The following is a 24,133-nucleotide window of genomic DNA, read 5'->3' on the forward strand; positions in this document are numbered from 1 at the left end:
CCTCAGTACATTTTAGGGAGCAATCTCATGTTTCTTCATACTGTAATCATTGTCAAGTTGTGATTGAGTTCTGCTATATGTCATGTTTTATTCTTCAAAAGAGAGAGATCAACACAATTTTTAGTTTTAGCAGAAACAAACAACAAACTCGTTTTCTTTTTCAATTATAAATTCATATCTCTCTATATAAAAGGCAACCCCAACGTTCTGAAGCCTCCACGGAAGTTGAGGCGCCCGAGATATCCGGTGTGCCCTGGAGTGTCTGCACCGCCCTCGCGTCGAAACGTCATGACGTTGAGGGCGGAGCTATAACACTCAAGGCCCGAAACCGAAACGCCACAGGCACGGAGGCATAGCAAACAAAAAAAACCCCAAAACCCTACCCACACACAGCGACGCGAACACCGAACTAGGCAAGTAGCTCGGAGGGAGGGGGCCCCTTGCTAGCGCCCGTTTCATTTCCCTCAGAAACGGGCATTTATTCCTAGTATAATATATTACTCAAACTTTGACTTGGGGGCATATCGGGAATGGCTCTGGGCCCTAGCATGCTGTTTTTCAAATAAATGATACAGGAAGGGAGTAACTAACACAATAGCATACTTTATATAAATTTTCAAAGGGAATCATTTTTATTTATGTTTAAATTCTTTTGAACATTGTATGCATGCCTCCTCATGCCTCTTTATATGCTTTGCCACGATAGCACTTTGGTAAACATTTCGCTTGGAAATTGATTTGGGAAAATTACGAACACAAAATTGCAGCTGCTATTTGTGTGTGTGTGTGTGGGGGGGGGGGGGGTTCCCATGAAAATGTACCTGCATACTTTTAAAATCTGAAAATACAGTAATACCTTGGTTTGCATTGACTTCGGTTATCGTCAGTTTCGGTTTTCATCGATTTTTTTCTGTGAAAAATTTGTCTCGGATTTCGTCAGCGTGCCCACGTGACCTCGCTGCTAATTTTGCGAAAACAAAGGGCGACCCACGCGTTCTCCTGCTCAGTGTGGCGTTGTTTCTCATTGTGTGAGCATCACCCTGTGCGTCTAGCCAAACAATTCCATTGCTTTCCAGTGTTGATTCATATGGAAATAATTGCCTCGGTTTTCGTCGGTTTCGGATTTTGCCGATTGTTTTCGGACGGATTATCGACGAAAACTGAGGTATCACTGTACTGTATTCACCAAATTCAGTATATGGCCCTCAAAACTGCGTATGCAAATTTGGGTGCGCACACAATTAGCATGTGCAATTTATTTGAGTGATGAGCCTATTAGTGTCCATAATTAGGTGCTAGCCATCAATTATTGGCGTTAATTTGCACCAGTTTGAATTTATGTGTGCATCTTGCTATGTGCTATTCTAGAAAGATGCATGCTTAAATTTTATAGCAAGCAATTGAAAAGGGGATGCGGTCACAGGAAGGACATGGGTGGGTCAGGGGTGTTCACTAAAGATACACGCAGTATTACTGAATTCCTGGGATCTGCGCCTAACTTATATGCCAGGATTTATACCCAGTTTCAGTTGGTGTAAATCTTTGCACCTAAAAGTTTTGTGCGGATCCCAGCGCTATGCACTATTCTATATATGGCACCCGAGTACATTTTTTTTGCACTTAGAATTGCACAAACAAGTGCACTCTCCACCCTAACCCTACGCCCAGAAATGCTTCCTCAATACGTGTGTACGTGTACGCATGTATTCACTACACCTGGATATCTATACATGAGTATATGTGCGACAATGCTTTTCCAATTTTATGTTTAATGCAATTAAAATGTAACAAAATAAGCAAATACTGATGAAAAAAAATGTAAAAGGACTGACAGAAAATGAAGCTTCCTCATTAAGTTCACTTATAGGCATATTTTCAAAGCACTTAACCTTCCAAAGTTCCATAGAAACCTATATTAGCTTTGGTTTCAAGCTCTGCTTGTACTGTTTCTGGGCATGTGTAGCTCTTGTCTGTTTATTCTGAGAGTCTGTAGAAGCCAGCATAGTCCCTGATTACTTCACTGCTATGCAGCTGTGTCTGCTGCCTCTCAGTCTGCCTGACCTTTCCCTTCCTAGCTGTGGGTGCTGGTAAGCACCTTGCTTCTTTCTTTCTTTCTTTGTTTGTCTTCCTTGTAGCCTACTTTAACCCTTTGTATGCTGTGTTTGTGACCTGGCTCTTTAGAGCACTTCCCCTTTACTGACTTGTGTATTAGAAGCAGCTTTTCCCTTATTCTGCTATGTTTGCATCTTGGCTCTTGAGCTCTGTTTTTGTTCCTGTTGTGTGTTTGAGCCAGGTTTTGCTCCTGCTCTGTGTTTGAGCTAGTTCTGTCCCTGTTCCCTGCCAAGCCAAGTCCCTTTCAGTATCCTGTTCCAGCCAAGCCTGTTCCAAACTCCAGTTCCAGCCAGGGCCGGACTTAGGGCAAGGCGACCGCATAGGGCCTCGCGCTCAAGGGTGCCCCACGCGGCGCTCCTGAACTTGTCCCGCCCCGACTGCCCGAGCTCCAGTTCCCCCTCCCTCTGAATTTTAAAAGTTTACCTCGTCGACATCGGGTTACAGTGGCCGGCAGGTAGCAGCAGCAGTGAAAAGCGTGCAAGCTGCTCGGTGCTTCGGGAGCCTTCCTTTCCCTCTCTGTTTTGGTCCCACCCTCGAGGTGATTTGTTTGCCAAAACTCCGGCTTTGGTCCAAGGGCTCACTATTCCTGACAGTTGTGACAACAAGTCATGATTAAATGAACAATGAATGTGATATAAAATAGTTCATCGTTGTCTCTCTTTGGCATTTCTGGGAATAGACCATAGAAGTCCACCTGGCCCTGTCCTTAGGTTCCAACTACTGAAGTTGCCATCAAAGCCCGTTCCAGCCTATCCAGATCCATCTTATCATTTGCGGGACACAGACCATAAAAGTCTACCTAGCACTGTCCTCACGTTCCAAATTACTAGAGTTTATGTCAAAGCCCTAAACCGGATTGCCATATATGGGACACATACCATACAAGCTTACCCAGCACCGGCCTTAGTTCTTCACAGCCAGAGTCACCACCTAAAGTGCCACTTGACATGCAAACACACATGCAACCTTTTAAGTTTTGTTATTTTATACCATTCATATTCTAATTAGATATCCTCTATGTTTATCCCACGCCTTTTTTAATTCTGATAAATGAAAAATGTTGAGTGAATCTTCTATATATGGCCATATGAAACTTTACAAAAATTAGTTTATGAATTATTTTACAAGGTTGTATTGTGTAACAAACATCAAATTATAAGCAGTTATACAGAATAAGGTTTGAAACAGCATTTTGCATAAAAGTGGTTATATCTGTCTTCCATTATCTTGGGTCTGATGGAGAGGTTAGTGAAGCAATGGGAAGTCCAGCATTAGATATCATTGGACACTAAGGGGTCCTTTTACTAAGGTGTGCTAAGAGATTTAGTATGCACTAACTATTAGCATGCACTAAGTGATAAGATGCTAATAGGAATATAATGGGTGTCTTATAATTTAGTGCATGCTAAATCCATTAGTGCATCTTAATAAAAGGACCCCTTAGTGTCCAATGCTATCTAATGCAGGACTCCCCATTGCTTCACTAACCTCCCCATCATCGAATAAGTGAAATTCCACCTGGTGCCAATATCCTGAATGAGCAGGTCTTGAAGCTGCCTCCAACTTTTTCCTGTTTCTCACATAGTAAATGCTCACCCATCACACCCCTTAGATTGGTACCAAAAGTCCACTGTGACATCAAGATTAGAAGTCCTGAAGCCCTTTAAGGATGAAAACCACAAAAAGAGTGGAAGATGAACCAAAACAGACCAGAGAAGGACCATAGGGAGTAAGAGCACCAGAAAAGTTTATTGGGACCCTACACAGTCCGTGTTTCGGCCACCAGGCCTTCCTCAGGGGTCTTGAATTTGACGTTTACAGATGCACCTCTGAGATACTCATGAAACGAAAAACAAAATAAGCTGGTGCCAGCACCAACGTATTTTGTTTTTCGTTTCATGAGTATCTCAGAGGTGCATCTGTAAAACGTCAAATTCAAGACCCCTGAGGAAGGCCTGGTGGCCAAAACATGGACCGTGTTGGGTTACTTTTCTGGTGCTCTTACTCCCTGTGGTCATTCTCTGGTCTGTTTTGGTTCATCTTCCGCTCTTTTTGTGGTTTTCATTTTATTTTACAGGAGATTTGGACTTTCTTTTTGTTGGTTTGGCAGCCCTTTAAGGATGCCATTGAAAAACTGAGTTCCAGAAGGGCTATCCTGAGCCTTAATTGTTGATTTTATCCCACTCTAAGACACTAGTTTTTCAGGTCCTTCAAAATTGCCTTAGTAACAGACACCTGGCTCTTTTCAAAGACAGAAGTCTTCAATTCCTTGAGGTGTTACAGTTCAAGTGGTAGGATCTTCCAGCCTATCTAGATGCTGTATTGGCTATTTTCAGATGTTTTAGGGCCTTCTAGGCCATGTTGCTGCTGCATTGGTCTTCCTTTGCTGTTCTGAAATCTAGCAGTGCTGCTTCCATTTAACCCATTCGCACTACTTTTGGGACCTTCATCACAACTCTTGCTCTGTTCTCTTTCTCAATCCCACAGCATCTCATTCCAAGCAGTCTGTGAATACTTCCTCCAGCCCAGGGGGGATCTTCACAACAGATTCCTATGCTGGAGTAAAAGTCCTCTGTGCTTGAACTCTAACTTGCAGGCACACAACTTAGCTGGCCTCACCCATCTTCCACTGCCTGGGCTTGTGCAGCCTATCTTGCTGCTGTGTTGGCACTCCTCAAGTGTTTTATAGATTTCAGGGGGTTTCTTGGTGATATATTGGCCTTCTTCAGGTGTTGTAGGGCCCTCCAGCCAGTCTGGATGTCATATTGGCCCTCTTCTGGTGTTCCTGTGTAACCCGCTCCTCTCATGCAGCCGGTTAAGCTCTCTAGTCTTCTCCGAGAGCTGACCTTGGGGTTCAGGAGACTGGGTGTGTACTACTCACATCAGGTTCCCTTTGAATCAAACCCAAGACTACACTGTAGTCAGGAGAGTCAAGAAAATCAACTGAACTTTATTTAACAAATTAGAACTAAGTAACGGTTAGTATGATAGTTCTCAGCATACAGTTTTGATGGCATCTCAGGCTTGATTTTACAGTCATAAGAGCAGATAACTTTTCCTTCTTGAGTTATGCACATGTGCAAAACCCCTTTCGCCTGACCTGTAGCCCACTCCAATGTCATGGTTGGCTCAGCTGGTACCCCCTCTCTCTAGATAATGATTGCAAATCATTATCTAGACAATCAGATTGCATATAGAGAATTTGTTCTTAGGCCTCACACAAATACAAAGATATCAGCCTATTTCTGGTGACTTTTTTTTCTTAACACTGGTGATTACATGAAACATAGTAATAAAGCCATGGTGACAAAACACAGTAGAATTGAATAGCTATATTTTTTATGACATCTCTAAAACGCCAAGCCTGATTACCTTTGTGTCTTTGCCCGTTAACAGAAACTGGTGATCTTTCGAAATCCAAAGGATACAGCGGTGTCATATTTCCATTTCTATAATAATAATGCATTGCTTCCCAACTTCAGCTCCTGGGATGAGTTCTTCCAGCACTTCATAAGTGGAAAAGGTACAGTGAAGTTATGACTACTTGTTATATTTGGAAACTCCTTGATTTCTCCACCTATACTAGATAACTGAAGTAAAATTCGAATTATACAATATTCAGAAAATGCGAATTAAAAAATACTGATGGGAAAAAAGATCTCTATATTGTATTACACCTCCAAATTTGTTCTTCTTAACCATACTGCTATCTTACACACGACACACTCTGAACTCAGCTAAGACCTTGACCTGTTTGGCTCACAGTACTTACTTTACAGCCATGCTGTTAATCGCAGCACCATATAACATCAACAGAGAGTGAGGCATGTAGTGGGAAGAAAAAGCATATGTAGTCCCCTTCCCATGTCCTCACCAAGTACAGGTGTATGCTGCTGGCTGCTAAGGGCTCACTCTACTTACCTCACAGCCCCTGATTTGTTTTTCAACAGGGGGAGAGGTATACTTTAGTGCTTGTTTTATTAGGATTGACAGTAACTTTATAAAAGGTGGTGTTTCAACAACTGCAGCTGTCAGCAAATTCAAAGATACTGACTGCCAGGGAATTATTTTTGCGTGTACTGAGACAGTAAATGAGCCTCACTCCTAAGCCAAGGTGGCTACCCCATTGCTATACAGTATTGTATTCAATTAATTTCTGTGATATTAATAGACTGTCCCTTTATACAGGTTATGGCCTTATTCACATTATTTACCATACATTTTACTCCAGGATAATCTTTCCCTCATATGGCACCTTTCATATTTATCTATTTCCAAATGAGCTAAGAGCTCAGTCATTAATTTCCCCACCTCTGGCCTGCCTTTCTTCAGCCTCTCTGGTTGACATCTTAGTAGCTGCCTTTGTGTCCGCTGTCTGATGCTCTGATTAAGTCCAACCAGACATGTCTAAATGCACCCCAGGGAATTATGTGCCATGTTATGTGCCAAAAATGTCAAAATTTATGTTTAAAAGCTTCAAACTTATGCATAATTCCTTGGGATGTCCATCATGTTGTTGGTATGCTGCAGAGATGCTACTATCCCTAGGTGTAGTGTGATGTGTCATTTTCATTCTTTGTCTCCCCACCTAGAAAAAACCCTGGTGGCCCAAGTGGTCCCCTTGCACTTCCTACCCCATCCCTCACCCCGCTCCCAAAAAAAATCCATAAGGTCCAAGTGGTTCCCTTGTGCTTTCCCAATTTAACATCTCCTTCCAAAAAAAAAAAAAAATCCATGGTGGCCCAGTGGCTCCTTTGCATCTCCCATCCAACCTTTATCTAGTCCCCACCCCCCCCACCCAAAAAAAACTATGGTATTTAGTAGCTCCCTTGCACATCCTACCCTCCCACCCATTGCACCAGATGAAAACACACAAGACTTGCCACTTTTCATGTTAGCATAGGCTGCTGCAGTCCTACGCTGCAATGCTGCCTCAAAGAGAGATGTCCAAAAATGTTTATGCAATATGCTCGCATGTATAATTTTCTCCAATGCAGGGTAAAGAGATTTCATCTATTAATACAAAGGCAATTTTCAAATAATGGTAAATCAAACAAATGACCCTGCTTCATTAAGAACAAATAGGTCCTAATTTCATAGTGCTGATATTTTGATCTTCTCCATTTCCACTAGTGATTTAGTTTTATTCATCGTCTTGTTCATTGCAGTCTGCTGGAGCTCATATTTTGAACATGCGTGTGCTTGGAATGAATACCTCGATGATGAGAATGTTCTGATTGTTACCTACGAAGACTTAAAAGAGGTGAAGGCTCAGAATACAACATTTTGCTGCTGTTTAAATTTGTATCTTGTTACTATGTACCTCACGTTACATTACCAAAATGTGTGTTAAAGTCAATTATGGATGATCTTTGCCATTTTAATGTGTGTTATGTGGCCAAAATCATGCATTATTCTCGTACAGCATATTAGTAACTGTTGGTCTATGGTGCCTTTTACAACTTCAGAAGAAGCTGAATCATGACTTCTATCTGTAAGCATATGTAGGTGGATTAGAAGATTCTGACTTTGCACTATTGATTAACTTTGTATTGTTTTGCTCCACTCCATTTTGTCAGCTTCATTAAGAAATGTATTCTTCATGTTTGACTATGACCAATGGAACATTCTTTGATAGTTTCCTATGTATTTTCATGGGATTCATGTTGAAATTTGCTGAGCAAATACAAAAAAAAAATTGTTAAATGAAGCTCATTTTTCATTGAAACCAGCAAAAAAGATGCTGTCTGATGAACTCCTTGCCTACCAAAGGATGACCACCAGTTTCTACTCTATACCAAGTCAATGGATAAATATAGAACTGTGGTTTCCACTGCTGTCAATCAGGCACCTTTTTTTTACTAAGAAGGTCTGTTTACTAAGAAGTTAGTGTACAGTGACTGTTAGCATGGATTAGAGGTGTGCACAAGGACATAATCTGGTCTCCATCCCCACCTCTCTCCAGTCCATTCTATTCCATCCCCACCCCATGCTCATCCCCATCATGTGCTACCGTCCCTTCACCATCCCCAATCAATGTTTTCCTGTCCCTGCACCATCATTGTGAGAGAAATGGCCATACAGATGTCTCTGCAGAGCAAATGGGCAGTCTAGTGGTCAGTGCAGTGGACTGTAAACAGTGGTACCCAGGTACACTTCCCAGCAAAACTCCTGTATGATGTACTGTGAGCCCTCCATAAGTACATAAGTAATGCCACACTGGGAAAAGACCAAGGGTCCATCGAGCCCAGCATCCTGTCCACGACACCGGCCAATCCAGGCCAAGGGTACCTGGCAAGCTTCCCAAACGTACAAACCTTCTATACATGTTATTCCTGGAATTGTGGATTTTTCCCAAGTCCATTTAGTAGTGGTTTATGGACTTGTCCTTTAGGAAACCGTCTAACCATGTTTTAAACTCTGCTAAGCTAACCGCCTTCACCATGTTCTCCGGCAACAAATTCCAGAGTTTAATTATGCATTGGGTGAAGAAATATTTTCTCCGATTTGTTTTAAATGTACTACACTGTAGTTTCATCGCATGCCCCCTAGTCCTACTATTTTTGGAAAGTGTGAACAGACGCTTCACATCCACCTGTTCCACTCCACTCATTATTTTATATACCTCTATCATGTCTCCCCTCAGCCGTCTCTTCTCCAAGCTGAAAAGCCCTAGCCTCCTTAGTCTTTATTCATAGGGAAGTCGTCCCATCCTCGCTATCATTTTAGTCGCCCTTCGCTGCACCTTTTCCAATTCCACTATATCTTTCTTGAGATGCGGCGACCAGAATTGAACACAAACCCCACAAAAACCCTAGCATACCAATTTGTACCCAACTACAATCACCTTCCAGCCTGTAGGTGTATCCTATATTTAGGTTCAGTAGGTATTTGGTTGTTTCCGGAGGGCTGACAGTTTCCACCAGGTAGAGTCGGATATAGACCTGGGTCCCTTTGTGCACATTCTGCTGCACTGACCACTAGGCAAATCCAGGGACCTGCTTGTTGTTCTGTTGGATATACCCATAATACCTGCAGCTGTCAGACATCCTGGTATCCACTGTCACTTTCACTTCATAGAGGGGGTGGGAGGGGGTCAGTGACCACTGGTGGATTGAAGAGGGATCATGCCTTAATCCCTCCAGTAGTCATCTGGCCAGTCAGAGCACCTATTTGTAACTTGGAAACGACTGAAACAAATTGAGACAAAAACATCCTTCTTTTTGCCTTGGACATTTCTTCTTGTTCCATGATCGCCCAAGTCCTGTCCTTGTCACACCTAAAACACACCTGCTTGCTATTTAGATGAAATCAGTGAAAAACATTCCAATTCTTCCTTTTTGAAAATTGTGATTTAGACTTTTCCAGCAGATGGACGTTTTTTTGGCCATTTTGAAAATGAGCACCTTAGTATTCATTTTGTAGCCCTGTCAAATGGTTCCAACCATAATAACTACCAGCAAGAAGTCATCAATTGTGTACAGTTTGGTCAGGAACCGCTTGTTTGTACTTGGTTCAGTGACAGTTGCACCCAGCTCCTCCATATTCTCTGCCACAGATTTCAGTGTCGATAGAATGCTGTTCCAGTCAGTTGACTCGCACTGCCTTAGCATTTTCTTCAGTGAACTGTTGACTTTTCATTTGCTTAGCAAGTGTAACCACCTCCTTGCACAATGTTATAAGCTCGCTTACCTCACTGGGGAGGTTATTTGATGGCTGGAGTCCAGACCTCATCTCGAAATGCTGCTTTCGTATTAGCTGCATTATCCGTCATATAGATGAGATTAGCTCAATGGAGATTATTCTCTGCCAAAATGCTCAAAACAAATTGACAAATATTCTCACTAGTTTATCAGTGGTCTCCCTCATTGCCAAAAATAGCTAAACATATGCAACAGTTTTCATCAAGTTGAGCTCCTCGTTCAATTTTTTTTTTTTTTTTTACCTGAGGTGTTGGTGTCAAGTTTCTGCAGGTTTGCATGGGAACATAATCTTATCTCCTCAAGTCGCTTCACTGGCTCCCTATCCGCTTCCGCATACGGTTCAAACTTCTCCTTTTGACCTACAAGTGCATCCACTCCGCAGCTCCTCAGTACCTTTCCGCTCTCATCTCTCCCTACACTCCTCCCTGTGAGCTCCGTTCGCTGGGTAAATGTCTCCTGTCGTCCCCCTTCTCCCCCACTGCTAACTCCCGGCTCCATTCCTTCTATCTCGCTGCTCCCTATGCCTGGAATAGACTCCCTGAGCCAATACGTCAGGCTCAGTCTCTGGCTGTCTTCAAGTCTAGGCTTAAAGCCCACATCTTTGCTACTGCTTTTGACTCCTAACTATGACTCTCTTACTCAACACCCTCACTTATCACCCCTACCGCTGCAATTTCCCCATCCCGAGCTGTCTGTTCGTCTGTCCAATTTAGATTGTAAGCTCTGTTGAGCAGGGACTGTCTTTTCATGTTCATTTGTACAGCGCTGCGTAAGTCTAGTAGCACTATAGAAATGTTTAATAGTAGTAGTAGTAGTTGTCCCCATCACCATTCACTTTCAATCCATTCCCTCCTGCCCCCGTTCACTTTGGATCTGCCCTCTCCCATCTCCTTGGTAGCAATGACTTTTTTTGCCCCCATTCCCACTGATTTCTGCGGGTTTCCCATTGCCCCCATCCCCTCGCACACCTCTAGCGCAAATTTGTGCTAATAGTTATTGCATGCTAAAACCAGCCAGCATAGTAAAAATCCCATGCAAGGTGCTTAGCCTAGGTTGGAGCAGTATTGGCGATAGCCAGCCACAATGTCCAGGAAGGGCAAAAGATTTATTCTTTGAACAGAAATTGCTGACACACCAACCCAACATGGTCCGCGTTTCGACAAACACAGTCTTCGTCAGGGGTTCCTGTCCCGTCTGCGCGCAACCTTGGAGTCATCTTTGACTCCGCTCTTTCCTTCTCTGCTCATATTCAGCAGATTGCCAAAACCTGTCGTTTCTTTCTCTATAATATTAACAAAATTCACCCTTTCCTCTCCGAGGACACTGCCAGGGCCCTTACCCACACCCTTATCACCTCTCGCCTAGACTACTGCAATTTGCTTCTCGCTGGTCTCCCGCTCAGCCATCTATCTCCTCTTCAATCTGTCCAAAACTCTGCTGCGCGTCTTATATTCTGCCAGAGTCGCTATACTCACGTTAGCCCTCTCCTCAAGTCGCTTCACTGGCTCCCTATCCGCTTCCGCATACGGTTCAAACTTCTGCTTTTGACCTACATGTGCATCCACTCCGCAGCTCCTCAGTACCTATCCGCTTTCATCTCTCCCTACACTCCTCCCCATGAACTCCGTTCGCTGGGTAAATGTCTCCTGTCGTCCCCCTTCTCCCCCACTGCTAACTCCCGGCTCCGTTCCTTCTATCTCGCTGATCCCTATGCCTGGAATAGACTCCCTGAGCCGGTACGTCAGTCTCAGTCTCTGGCTGTCTTCAAGTCTGTTGAGCAGGGACTGTCTTTTTCATGTTGATTTGTACAGTGCTGCGTAAGTCTAGTAGTGCTATAGAAATGTTTAATAGTAGTAGTAGTAGGTTCATTCAAGCCAGCAACATACAAATGGTCACACTCAAAATATCTGAACAGATAGCATTAAAAACTCGCGGCAGCACAGTGCAATTGCATACGCAGGACTATGAAAATGTGGAGCACTGTGCCGCCACAATTTTTTTATGCTATCTGTTCAGATATTTTGAGTGTGACCATTTGTATGGTGCTGGCTTGAAAGAACCCCTGACGAAGACTGTGTTTGTCGAAACATGAACCGTGTTGGGTTGGTGTATCAGCAATTTCTGTTCAAAGAATAAAACATTTGCCTTCCTGGACATTGTGGCTGGCTATTTCCACTTCTTTTGGTAGCTTTTGTGGTTACTGTGGAATTCTTGTGTCCTTTGGTGTTTTTGCTTTTTGGAGCAGTATTGGGTCAGATTATAGGTAGAGAGAAAGTCATTGCTGACAGCCAGCACACAGGACGTTACCACACACTAGCTGTCAGGCCTGCCAATAACGTAGCTGTACTATTGGAAGTCTGCTAGCATAGCCATGGTACTTACAATAAAAAATCTCAACCATCCCCCTCTAATGAAGTAACCCCCCCTCCCAATAGTATCCCTAGAACATTACCCACCCCCCCCCAAGAGATCCCTCTTCAAAAAATCCCCTTCCCTCCCATGAATACAAGCCCCCCCCCCCCAAGCAATACTCAACCCCCCTCCCACCCCCTAATCTCCCAGGTAATCTAGTGGATGGGGTGGGAGCAATCCCTTTCTGCTCCTGTCCTGTAGCTGCAAGAGATCAAAATGGTGGTTATGGCCCTAGTCTTACCACTAGGGGTCAATCTGCCATGGCACTTGCAGGGCCCCTGAATTCACTAGAAAATATATTTGTTTCTTTAAGTTAAATAAAAAGCAAACAAAATTGTGCCTAATTATAACTACATTCGCAAAACACAAAATAGTACACTGAAGCAAAAGAGGAAAATGTATTGTGTGTAATGTATTACTTATTTTGTGCGGATAATCCATCCAAAATATTTGACCATCACTAGGAAAAGGTGACTAAAGTCTCCAGAAACAACAAAAAAAAGAGATTTTAATTAATTTTGTTAGAGCAAACAGTTTGTGATATAACATTTCAAACCCCATCCTTTTAAGTGAAAAAATACAAAAGTTCAAACGTAACTTTTGCAGACTGCTTATGAACCCATAACATGAAAAATTAGTCACTCAACATTTTGGATCTGCTACTTTAGTCATCTTTTCCCAGAGACGGTCAAGTATGTGTGTCTGTTGAAGTGTTCGGAGCATCTTTATAAATCAGAATGTCTGTAAGTACAGTCACATGACATTATAATGCCAGAAAGAGAAAAGCCATATTGCATACCAATGAAGACAGGTGTCCTTTGCATGCAGTTTGAACTGCGACCTTTACCTTTTCAGAACCTGGTGGCGGGAGTGAAACAGATAGCTGAGTTCTTTGGGCTCCCTCTAACTCAGGAGCAGATCCAGGAAATTGCAGACAAGAGCACTTTTCAAAATATGAAAGCAAAATCTCGGGAGACCCACGGCAATTTTGGTCATGTTGTCTTCCGAAAAGGTAAAATTTCAGGCTACAAGCTGGAATTTCAACATTTCTTCCCTTAAGAGAATCATCCAGGCATCAAAAAGAAAATGCCAAGATTAACCCTTTAATCCCCAAATTAAAGAGACCAATATTCAGCAGTCCAGTGAGCAGTAAACTTATCCAGATAATATTAACCAGTAAGGATGAGCTGTTATTTGCATTGTGATGCTTTGCATATAAACAGGCTGTACAAAAATTAATAACAAAGAGGTTACCAAATGGTACAAAATCTGGCAATTAGAGTTACCTTTCTTTAAGAAGGGAAGAATCAGGTATTCCTTATTATTATAAGTTACATTGGTTACCTATAATTGCTTGTTCACAGTTTAAATTATGTACAATAATTTTCTGGTCTTTTATTTATTCATTTTTTTTGTTACATTTGTACCCTGCGCTTTCCCACTCATGGCAGGCTCAATGCGGCTTACATGGGGCAATGGAGGGTTAAGTGACTTGCCCAGAGTCACAAGGAGCTGCCTGTGCCTGAAGTGGGAATTGAACTCAGTTCCTCAGGACCAAAGTCCACCACCCTAACCACTAGGCCACTCCTCCTTTGCAGGGAACTGTACCTTTTTATTTCATAGTTTTTCCCCACCCCTTTGTTGAGAGGGCAGGTTTCTTTACAATTTCCGTCACTGAAATCAGTTAAGTATTTTAGGCAGCTTTCTGCTTCCATTCCCTATTTATTTATTTATTTATTTATTTATTGCATTTGTATCCCACATTTTCCCACCTATTTGCAGGCTCAATGTGGCTTACATAGTTTTGTTAACATTGACATTCCAGGATATCAGATACAGTTAGTATTGTGCAGAGATTAAGTAAGGGAAGAAAGAAGAAGGAAGGAAGGGAGTGATTAGGGTAATTATAGAAGGTGCTTCATTGTGGCATTTGTTTCCGGTAGCTGTTCATTCAATAACTAATTATCTGTTGTTTCATAGGCAACTTAAAGCTGTGTTATTTGAGCAGACAGTGGGTTGATGTATAGTTTATTATGGGGTCCTTTTACAAAGGAGTGCTGAAAAATGGCCTGCGCTAGTGTAGGGGCATGTTTTGAACATGCGCAGGTCCATTTTTCAGCGCACCTGCAAAAAAGGCCTTTTTTTTGTTTTTAGCCAAAAATGGACATGCGACAAAATAAAAATTGGCGCGCATCCATTTTGGGTCCGAGACCTTACCCCCACCCACTGATGTAGCAGTAAGGTCTCACGTGTTAACCGGACGGTAATCATCAGCATACACACACTGCCAATTACCGCCCAGTTAGCGATGCGCGTTGGAAAATAAAAACTATTTTTCGGCTCATGTATCAGACGTGCGTAAAAAATGGAATTACCACCCGGGCCACGCAGCAGCCGGGCAGTAGTTCCAAATTGATGCACATTGGACATGCGTAGGTGCCTATGCGCCTTAGTAAAAGGGCCCCTATGTGATTTAATATAAATTTCCAGCTGAATATGCTGTTTGTTTGTTTTTTTGCTATTTTGTGATCCGCATGGAACTGAAGAGGATGTTGCGGCTTATAAGATCAATGTAATGTAATATGTGCACTGTTGGGAGAGAGTGCACATTGTCTGCACGTACCCCTGGATTCTATATACGGCGCCTTAAGTTGTGTATGGAAATCCAGGCTTATTCTGTATTCCACACACAACTTAATTGAATAACAAGCCAATCAGCGCCAATAATTGGTGACTTACAAGAAATTATCGGCACTAATTGGCATTGATTAGAATTTACATGCACAACTTGCTAGACGTATTCTATAAAGTGATACGTGTAAATTCTACAACGCGGATGTGAAAAGGGGGCGTGGAATGGGCGGTTTGTAGGCATTCCTAAAAATTATGCACGCTGTTATAGAATATGCCCAATCCACACATAAATTAGGCGTGGACATTTACACCAAGTTTGACTTGACCTTGATTGGCGGAAACAGGATACTGGGCTTGATGGACCTTTGATCTGTCCCAGTAAGGCAGCGCTTATGTTCCTATGCTTACAGGCGATAACCCCCTTTTTATTTACTATTATTCTTTTTCAAAAAATTAATATAAAATCTATGAAAAAATAAACAGATTACAAATGTAAGTGCAATCCCCCTTTCTTAGTGAATTCCCTATTTTGGTAAGAGGCCACCGCCAGACATTATACAGTAAGCAAAGAATTGGGTGCAGATCCAGATCCAGATTCTTTCTTGGGGTGTAGCTTCAGAGATAGAGCCTGAGAGGATCTCCTATAATATAGTCAGGTGACTGGAAGGAGGTCTGGTCCCTGGTAGAGGGGATCGAAGGAATGGCTTGTAAAGCTGAGGGCATAGCCCTCCCAAGTAATGGAAAGGCCTTTAGTGATTTTCCGTAAAGCTGATAGAAAAAACTGAACCCTGAGTCCCACACATAAGATAGGATGAATATTTTTAAGAAATTGGATGCGAAAAGCATAGTCAAAAAGAAGGCGTTTGTTTAGGCTTGCTGAGGTTGTTTTTGGTAATAAAATCTCTTGTGGTAATAACCATATCTGCACTGGTTGAAAAAAAGTGCATCTAACAGTGGTTCTCGATGTTGAACTGCCAAGAGATGCTGAAGAATTGAGCAATAGTCTTGCACTTTCTGAAAGATGGTGTGCATGTATTCTACCATATAAAGCTTATGAGCAGCTATTCAATTAAAGAGCATAGATCCTTGGATTACTTTCTTCCAAAAAAGATCCATCAATCTAAAATCCTATTCAGAAGAAGCATTAGAAAAATGTTAGCATTTTTTGGCTTTCTGCTTCTGTGACTACTGAAGAGTGTGATAGCTGGATTTCATTAAGTCCTGGTAATGGTTGGACTTCATATCTAACCATTTAGAGACAGCCTAAATAGAGAGTGAATTTTGCAACATACAGAGTTGACCGTGCACTGTTGATTTAGGGGTCTCACTCTAATTTAGCAGGCCGTCTGATCTGGGTTCCATTTTCTGGACCTGTCAATCTGGAATTGGTATTAAGAGATAGTCTAATTGTTGGATGCTCCTCTGATATGCATAAAAGATCTAATTTATCCTTTGGGGAATGGGTTTCACTGAGGGGGGTCTTTTACTAAAGATCAGCTTGAGTTATCTGCAGCAGGGCCTATTTTATTCTTATGGGTCCTGCTGCCGATAACGAGCTAATCTTTAGTAAAAGACCCCCTGAATAACTTGTTAGCAAGGAACTTATGTATTTCAGGGCTGACAAAGGGGGAGCCTTTGTGGGGCAATCTTCACACAGAAGAAGTGTGTCGGCAATTGTTGGATCACACAGGAAACCCATTATTGCAACTTCAGAATGAGATCAATCATTCAAACAAGATCTAAAGAAATTTCTAATGACATCAATCAAAGTCTCCAAATCATGCATTCATGGGTGAATGCATTTCGGCTGAAACTTAATGCAGAGAAAACCCAATGCCTAAATACTCACCTCTCAGCATAACAAGAACAAATTCACCGCCATCAACACACCAAATCTAAATCTTCCAATCTCGGACAACTTAAAGATTCTCGGAGTTACCATCGATCAACATCTAACACTCGAAAACCACGCAAAAATCACAACCAAGAAGATGTTCCACTCCATGTGGAAATTAAAAAGAGAAAGACCTTTCTTCCCAAGGACTGTCTTCCGAAAACTGGTACAATCAATGGTGCTCAGTCATCTAGACTACTGCAATGCACTCTATGCCAGCTGTAAAGAGCAAATAATCAAAAAAGAGTCCCCATTTAAAGGGCTAGCTGCAGGAGGACCTACAGGGCTCTCACTGATGACACTGGGCTCCTGGGCCCATATAAGGAAGTTGGGCGCTTCCCCACGCTACCTTTGTAACAGGTCTCTCCATGGTACCTGGTCAGCCTTACCTAGTAGTCCAGCCTGCCTTGCCTGACCTCTAGCCTGCCTCACAGTTCCAACCTTGCCTCCAAGCTCCTGCCTTGCCTCCAGATCAACTTGCCTTACCCCTAGCCATGCCTCACCTGCCTTGTCTTCTGTCTCATTGCATAGCCTTATCTCTAGCTCTAGCCGAACCTCCAGTTCCTGCTGAGCCATGTACCTAGTTCTATCTGTCCTGTGCCTAGTCCGGGTGACTTGCCTGCAGCCAGTTGGGGCCCAGCTAACCCTTGGTTGACCAGCTGCAGCCCAAGGGTTTACCTTCTGTGAACCATGTGTGTGTGTTTACACAGTCGTTATTACCACCCTTTTCTCTAATTCCTTTAACTTTTTAAAAATAATTCACACAGCTTCTGGCCCGTAACTGAATGCCGTTGGAGTATGGAAGCCTTGGAGGCATATTTTCAAAGCACTTTGGGAGGCTAAGTTCCATAGGTTTCTATGGAACTTTGGGAGGCTAAGTGCTTTGAAAATATGCCTCCTGGTATCTAAAGAAGTGAATGAGTGGGAGATTCTAATTGTTTTTTTCTAAAGCTCTATTTTTATTATTATTTTGGGATTTTTTTTAATGGCAAATTCAACAGGAAAAATCAACTCAACCAGCGCAGGAAAGGACTGGATTTTCTGGATGAGCTACAGCAGTTTCACTGGAGCATATAGCACAGCACTGAAATCCACAATACTGCATTGCAAATAACAAAGAAAGTTCTGGAGCACTGACAAAAAAACATTTCACTTTCATTTAAATAGCTTTTTCTGTCTGCAACTTGAATAATAAAAGAGAATGGCAGAACATTCCCCTTAAGTTGTTTCCTAAAGAATAGTTCTGTGTTATCTAGTGATGTCCTATGTGTGAATATAACTCTTCTCCTCCTTTCATAGACCCTCAAAAACTCCTCAACCCCCCAACATCCTCCTCCCAATCCTCTTCTAACAGAGATTTCAAAACCAAGGCAGTTTAATAAAACCTCACAAGTTTGCTATTTTTTGTGACAAACTAATATGGTGGCAAGCTCCGCCCACTGGCTTTAGCACATATAATGGGCTAGAAAGGATCATGCCATCTCCGGTCATCAAATCTCCTTTTTTAACGCTTGTTTGGATAGCTTCCTAAAAGAAAAATCCATAAGCCATTATTAAAATGGACTTGGGAAAATCCATTGCTTATTTCTACGATAAGAAGCATAAAATGTATTGTACTGTTTGGGGATCTTGCCAGGTACTTGTGACCTGCATTGGCCACTGATGGAAACAGGATACTGGGCTTGATGGACCTTCGGTCTGTTCCACTATGGCTACACTTATGTACTAACGCCAGTGACAATATCGGGCACTCATGGCCCAATATTCAAAAACAGTATTCTGTAAGTTACAAATGTAAATGGGAGCCCTGCCCATTCTCCATCCCTGTGTGCCCTCCTTGCAAATATTTATTTATTTAGATTTTGCTCACCTTTTTCAGTAGTAATTCAAGGTGTTATATTCAGGTACACTGGTTATTTCTCTGTCCCTGGAGGGCTCACAATCTAATTTTGTACCTAAGGCAATGGAAGGTGAAGTGACTTGCCCAAGATCACAAGGAGCAGCAGTGGGATTTGAACCGGCCACCTCTGGATTGTAAGGCCAGTGCTCTAACCACTAGGCCACTCCTATATGCGCTATGTAAGTTAAGTAGGTATTTGCAGAATAGCGCTTAGGTGCCATAAGGCATCTTCAAGCATTAGGTGCACACATACACATCTGGAAGCCGAAATTCAGACCACGGGAGGCAGCTCGGCTAATTCCCGCAGTCAGCCTGGATATTCAATGCCGGGCCATTTTCAGTGGCTGGCATTGAATATCCATTTTATTTTTGGTCAGTTTAAACTTAACTGACCAATATTCAGTGCTGTCTGGTTAAGTTGATAGCAGCCAAAGATAGGACTGCTATTTTGGTGGCCTGATATTGCTGCCAAACTTAGCCAGCAGTTCACTGACTATTCGTGGAAAGCTGCTAACCCCTGGATTCTTTATAGTGCGACTTGCGTTGCGTGGGCAAATCTGGTCATTTTCTGGATTTGTGTGCACAACTTAATTAGCTAACAAGCCAATCTGTGCTGATAATTGCCACTTAACAAACAATTGAACTAATTATAATTAATTAGAATTTACGTTCAGAACTGTCTAAGCTCATAAATTCTAAGTCACAATTTGAAAAGGAGGCATGGGCGTGGAATGGGTAGGTCATGGGCATTTCTCAAATCTATGTGCATTGTTATAGAATACACCTGGTCTGTACCAAGGTTTACTTAGTATAACTGACCGTGACTATATTTAGTCTTGTGGATGGGCGCTTGGCATATTCTATGAACTAGGCAGAAATATAGGCCTATTTTATAAAGTACGCCTAAATTTAGTTGTACTTTAGAGAATATGCCTAGGTGTATTTTTTTCCACATGGATTTTTCAGGTGCAATATCTCCCACTGAATATTCACAGATAGCCGCTTAAGTGCTATTTAACTGGCCAGGAGATAAATACTAGTAGGCTAAATATTTATGTGTCTAACGTACAGGGATTGTGAGTGCCTGGATTTTAGTTTGCCGTTTATGTCTATTATTATGGACTAGATTCTATATATAGCACCTGAAAAATCGGTGCCAAAAAGTAGGGTATTATTATGGATTAAGAACTGGTTGAAAGATAGGAAGCAGAGAGTAGGATTGCGTGGCCAGTATTCTCAGTGGAGGAGGGTAGTTAGTGGGGTCCCGCAGGGGTCTGTGCTGGGTCCGTTGCTTTTTAATGTATTTATAAATGACCTAGAGATGGGAATAACTAGTGAGGTAATTAAATTCGCCGATGACACAAAATTATTCAGGGTCGTCAAGTCGCAGGAGGAATGTGAACGATTACAGGAGGACCTTGCGAGACTGGGAGAATGGGCGTGCAAGTGGCAGATGAAGTTCAATGTTGACAAGTGCAAAGTGATGCATGTGGGTAAGAGGAACCCGAATTATAGCTACGTCTTGCAAGGTTCCGCGTTAGGAGTTACGGATCAAGAAAGGGATCTGGGTGTCGTCGTCGATGATACGCTGAAACCTTCTGCTCAGTGTGCTGCTGCGGCTAGGAAAGCGAATAGAATGTTGGGTGTTATTAAGAAGGGTATGGAGTCCAGGTGTGCGGATGTTATAATGCCGTTGTATCGCTCCATGGTGCGACCGCACCTGGAGTATTGTGTTCAGTACTGGTCTCCGTATCTCAAAAAAGATATAGTAGAATTGGAAAAGGTACAGCGAAGGGCGACGAAAATGATAGTGGGGATGGGACGACTTTCCTATGAAGAGAGGCTGAGAAGGCTAGGGCTTTTCAGCTTGGAGAAGAGACGGCTGAGGGGAGATATGATAGAAGTGTATAAAATAATGAGTGGAATGGAGCGGGTGGATGTGAAGCGACTGTTCACGCTATCCAAAAATACTAGGACTAGAGGGCATGAGTTGAAGCTACAGTGTGGTAAATTTAAAACGAATCGGAGAAAATTTTTCTTCACCCAACGTGTAATTAGACTCTGGAATTCATTGCCGGAGAACGTGGTACGGGCGGTTAGCTTGACGGAGTTTAAAAAGGGGTTAGATAGATTCCTAAAGGACAAGTCCATAGACCGCTATTAAATGGACTGGAAAAATTCCTCATTTTTAGGTACAACTTGTCTGGAATGTTTTTACGTTTGGGGAGCGTGCCAGGTGCCCTTGACCTGGATTGGCCACTGTCGGTGACAGGATGCTGGGCTAGATGGACCTTTGGTCTTTCCCAGTATGGCACTACTTATGTACTTATGTACTTATGTACTTATATTCTGTAAACTGTACCTAGCCAGTTTATAGAATATACTTAGCAGCCATGCCTGCGCCTAGCTCTAGGTGTGTCCATTTTACTTGGTGTAAATGCCGGTGCCTAAGTTAGGCATGAAACAGGTGTATTCTGTAACCGTGCACGTAGATTTTGGAGCGCCCACAGTCTGCTCATTCCACACCCATGGCCACACCCCCTTTTTGCAGCATGCATTCAAATTCACATGCACCACTTCACAGATTATGCCTTTTCAAGTTCTGTGCATAAATTCTAATTAATGCCAATTAGTATCAATAATTGCTTGTTAAGTGGCAATTATTGGTGCTGACAGGCTTGTTAAGTGATTAAATTGCATGTGCAAATCTAAACTATGACTGGATTTGTGCATGCAACTTCGGTCACACTATATAGAATCCGGGGCTATATGTGTAACTAGCAAAGCCCTGAGATTGCCTTAATCCCTGCCCCCTTTTCCGCTGTAGAATTCTTGACATACAACAATGTACACATTCAGTTGCCCCCCAGTTTTAAAATTGTTATTTTATTTTTGTTACATTTGTACCCCGCGCTTTCCCACTCATGGCAGGCTCAATGCGGCTTTCATGGGGCAATGGAGGGTTAAGTGACTTGCCCAGAGTCACAAGGAGCTGCCTGTGCCTGAAGTGGGAATTGAACTCAGTTCCTCAGTTCCCCAGGACCAAAGTCCACCACCCTAACCACTGGGCACTTATGTGTTCAGCATCAGCTCTGAACAAAAAGTGATTTTCAATATTTACTTAATATTGTTTTCTAGATATCCTCATAAGAATATTAAAAAAGCCATGCTGGGTCAGACCACTGTCTGTTGATCCCAGCATCCTGTTGTTACGATTCTGCCCATGTTTCAGGCTCTCAGTCATCTCGCCACCTGGTGGCCAGACCTGGTGGCTGCATTGGATTGTCTGTGTGTTGTTTCCCCTTCCAGACTTCAGCCCAGTCCAGTCCGGATCTTCCGGCCTGCCAGACTTTCTTGTACTGTTTGAGCCTGCACAGCACCCGTAGCTGCCTGGTGATTGCTGCAGCTAAATCTCAGCTGCTGCTGGGCTTATTAGCCATTTGGAAACTCTCTGCTTTGCCTTTGCATCGCCTAAGGCCCTGATTTGTTGGTGCTTGTTGCATTTCTGCCTAGTGTGGGTTTTATTCTGGTTCCTTGTCTGTTTCTAGTTAGTCTGTGTGTAGTTTAGCTTAGGGTTTGCTTGTCTTTCTGTGTTTAGTTTCTGTTTGTCTGTGTCTCTTGCTCAGTGGCTGCCTGGCAGCTTTCAGTTCTGTCTCGTCTGTCAGTGCTTGTTCCCTGTTTCTGTGGCTGCTTGCAGCTTTCAGTTCCTGTCCTTTAGTTTGTCCTTCTCCTGCTTTGTGTAGTATTATCTGTCTGTGTGTCCTAGCCCAGTTTCCTGCCTTGCTGCCCATGTACATCCCTTTCCCCTCTGACCCTCAGCCCCTGTTCAGCCTAGTGGGTATTCTGTTCCTGCTCTGTCCAGCAAGTCCTGCCGGCCGCCTAGAACCAGGAGCTCAACTCCTGGGGAAGGGTGGCCAAGTGCAGGTAAAGGCTAGCCGTCCCTGTCAGAGTTCTGTCAGTGTCTCTGGTTTGGGGTGGTTTTGCCTGCCACTGCCGCTCCTCGGCAGTGGTCCAAGGGCTCACAAACCCTGTGTTCTGTGGGAAAACGTGACATCTGTACAGTGGCCTGTATGGGTGAAATTACCCAGTAGATCCTATAAAGTAGATCTGTTTCTCATAGTTCATTTCCAAAGATGGGCAATGGCTTTCCCAAGTGTACCTGCTTTTCGTTAATGACCTTGTCCAAAACTCTTTTGAATCCCACTATGTCAGTAACTGTAACTACATACTCTGGCAAAAGATTCCACGGTTTAATTATATGTTGTGTGAAAAAAACTTTCTATGATTTGTTTTTAATCTGCTGGTCATTAGTTTCATGGAGTGCCTTCTTACATATAGTATTAACTTGTTTTCTATGTTATAAGCTCACCCGTGGTTTGTTTCTTTTTTTTGGTATCTCTCCCTTTTTTTTTCCAAACTAAATACGAGTGTAGCAAATCACTCAGACCAGATGGCATTTACTCTAAAGTTCCAAAGGCACTCAAATAAATTGTAGATGCACTGATTATCTGTAGCCCATCATTCTAATCTGCCTCTCTACCATGTAATGCCAGTTTTTTTTTAATGTTCCGACACTGCTGCTAGATAAAGTAGGGAAAGCTATTGTTAAGAACATCTGAATATTTTGCCTTTCTTACACTTCTTTTCCTTTTCCTCAAAGGTGATATTGGAGACTGGAAGAGCTACTTCTCTCCAGCTCAGAATCAAGAAATGGATGACAGCTTTAATAAATACTTAGCAGGAACTAAACTGGGAGCAAAGCTGAAGTACGATGTTCACTGCAAGGCCTAAACATGCCAACATGATTTCTGAAGTAACTTCCAGTTGACAGAATGGGCTTGACTTGTCTGTATAAATGTGCTACTGATTATCTAATTTTTCTTACATTTATACTGAACTTACAGGCTTATTTTTGAAAGAAAAGGACGCCCATCTTTCGACACAAATCGCAAGATGGGCATCCTTCTCACAGGGTTGCCCAAATAGGCATAATTGAAAGCCGATTTTGGGCATCCTCAACTGCTTTCCGTCGCGGGGATGACCAAAGTTCATCGGGGCATGTCAGAAGCATAGCGAAGGCTGGACTGGGGCGTGCCTAATACATGGGCGTCCTCGACCGATAATGGAAAAAAGAAGGGCGTCCCTGACGAGCACTTGGGCGACTTTATTTGGTCCATTTTTTTTATGAACAAGCCTCAAAAAGGTACCCAAACTGACCAGATGACCACCGGAGGGAATCGGGGATGACCTCCCCTTACTCCCCCAGTGGTCACTAACCCCCTCCCACCCTAAAAAAAACTTTTCAAATATTTTTTGCCAGCCTCAGATGTCATACCCAGCTCCATGACAGCAGTATGCAGGTCCCTGGAGCAGTTTTAGTGAGTGCAGTGCACGTCAGGCAGGCGGACCCAGGCCCATCCCCCCTACCTGTTACACTTGTGGTGGTAAATGTGAGCCCTTCAAAACCCACCAGAAACC

The 24,133-nt window shown here is 42.8% G+C and overlaps 1 protein-coding gene across 1 annotated transcript in view; it reads left to right on the forward strand.

The window, feature by feature from the left end:
* LOC115465716 (sulfotransferase 6B1-like) overlaps positions 1 to 23,624 on the forward strand; it is a 33,760-nt gene extending 10,136 nt beyond the window's left edge. The window contains exons 4-7 of the mRNA XM_030196398.1: positions 5,509 to 5,635; positions 7,281 to 7,375; positions 13,083 to 13,239; positions 23,316 to 23,624. Coding sequence (XP_030052258.1) covers positions 5,509 to 5,635; positions 7,281 to 7,375; positions 13,083 to 13,239; positions 23,316 to 23,446 — 510 coding nt within the window. The 3' untranslated portion in view covers positions 23,447 to 23,624. The remainder of the gene's footprint in view (positions 1 to 5,508; positions 5,636 to 7,280; positions 7,376 to 13,082; positions 13,240 to 23,315) is intronic.
* Positions 23,625 to 24,133: the final 509 nt, after the last annotated feature.

Source organism: Microcaecilia unicolor, chromosome 3 (genome assembly GCF_901765095.1).
Source record: "Microcaecilia unicolor chromosome 3, aMicUni1.1, whole genome shotgun sequence".
NCBI classification, from domain to species: Eukaryota; Metazoa; Chordata; class Amphibia; order Gymnophiona; family Siphonopidae; genus Microcaecilia; species Microcaecilia unicolor.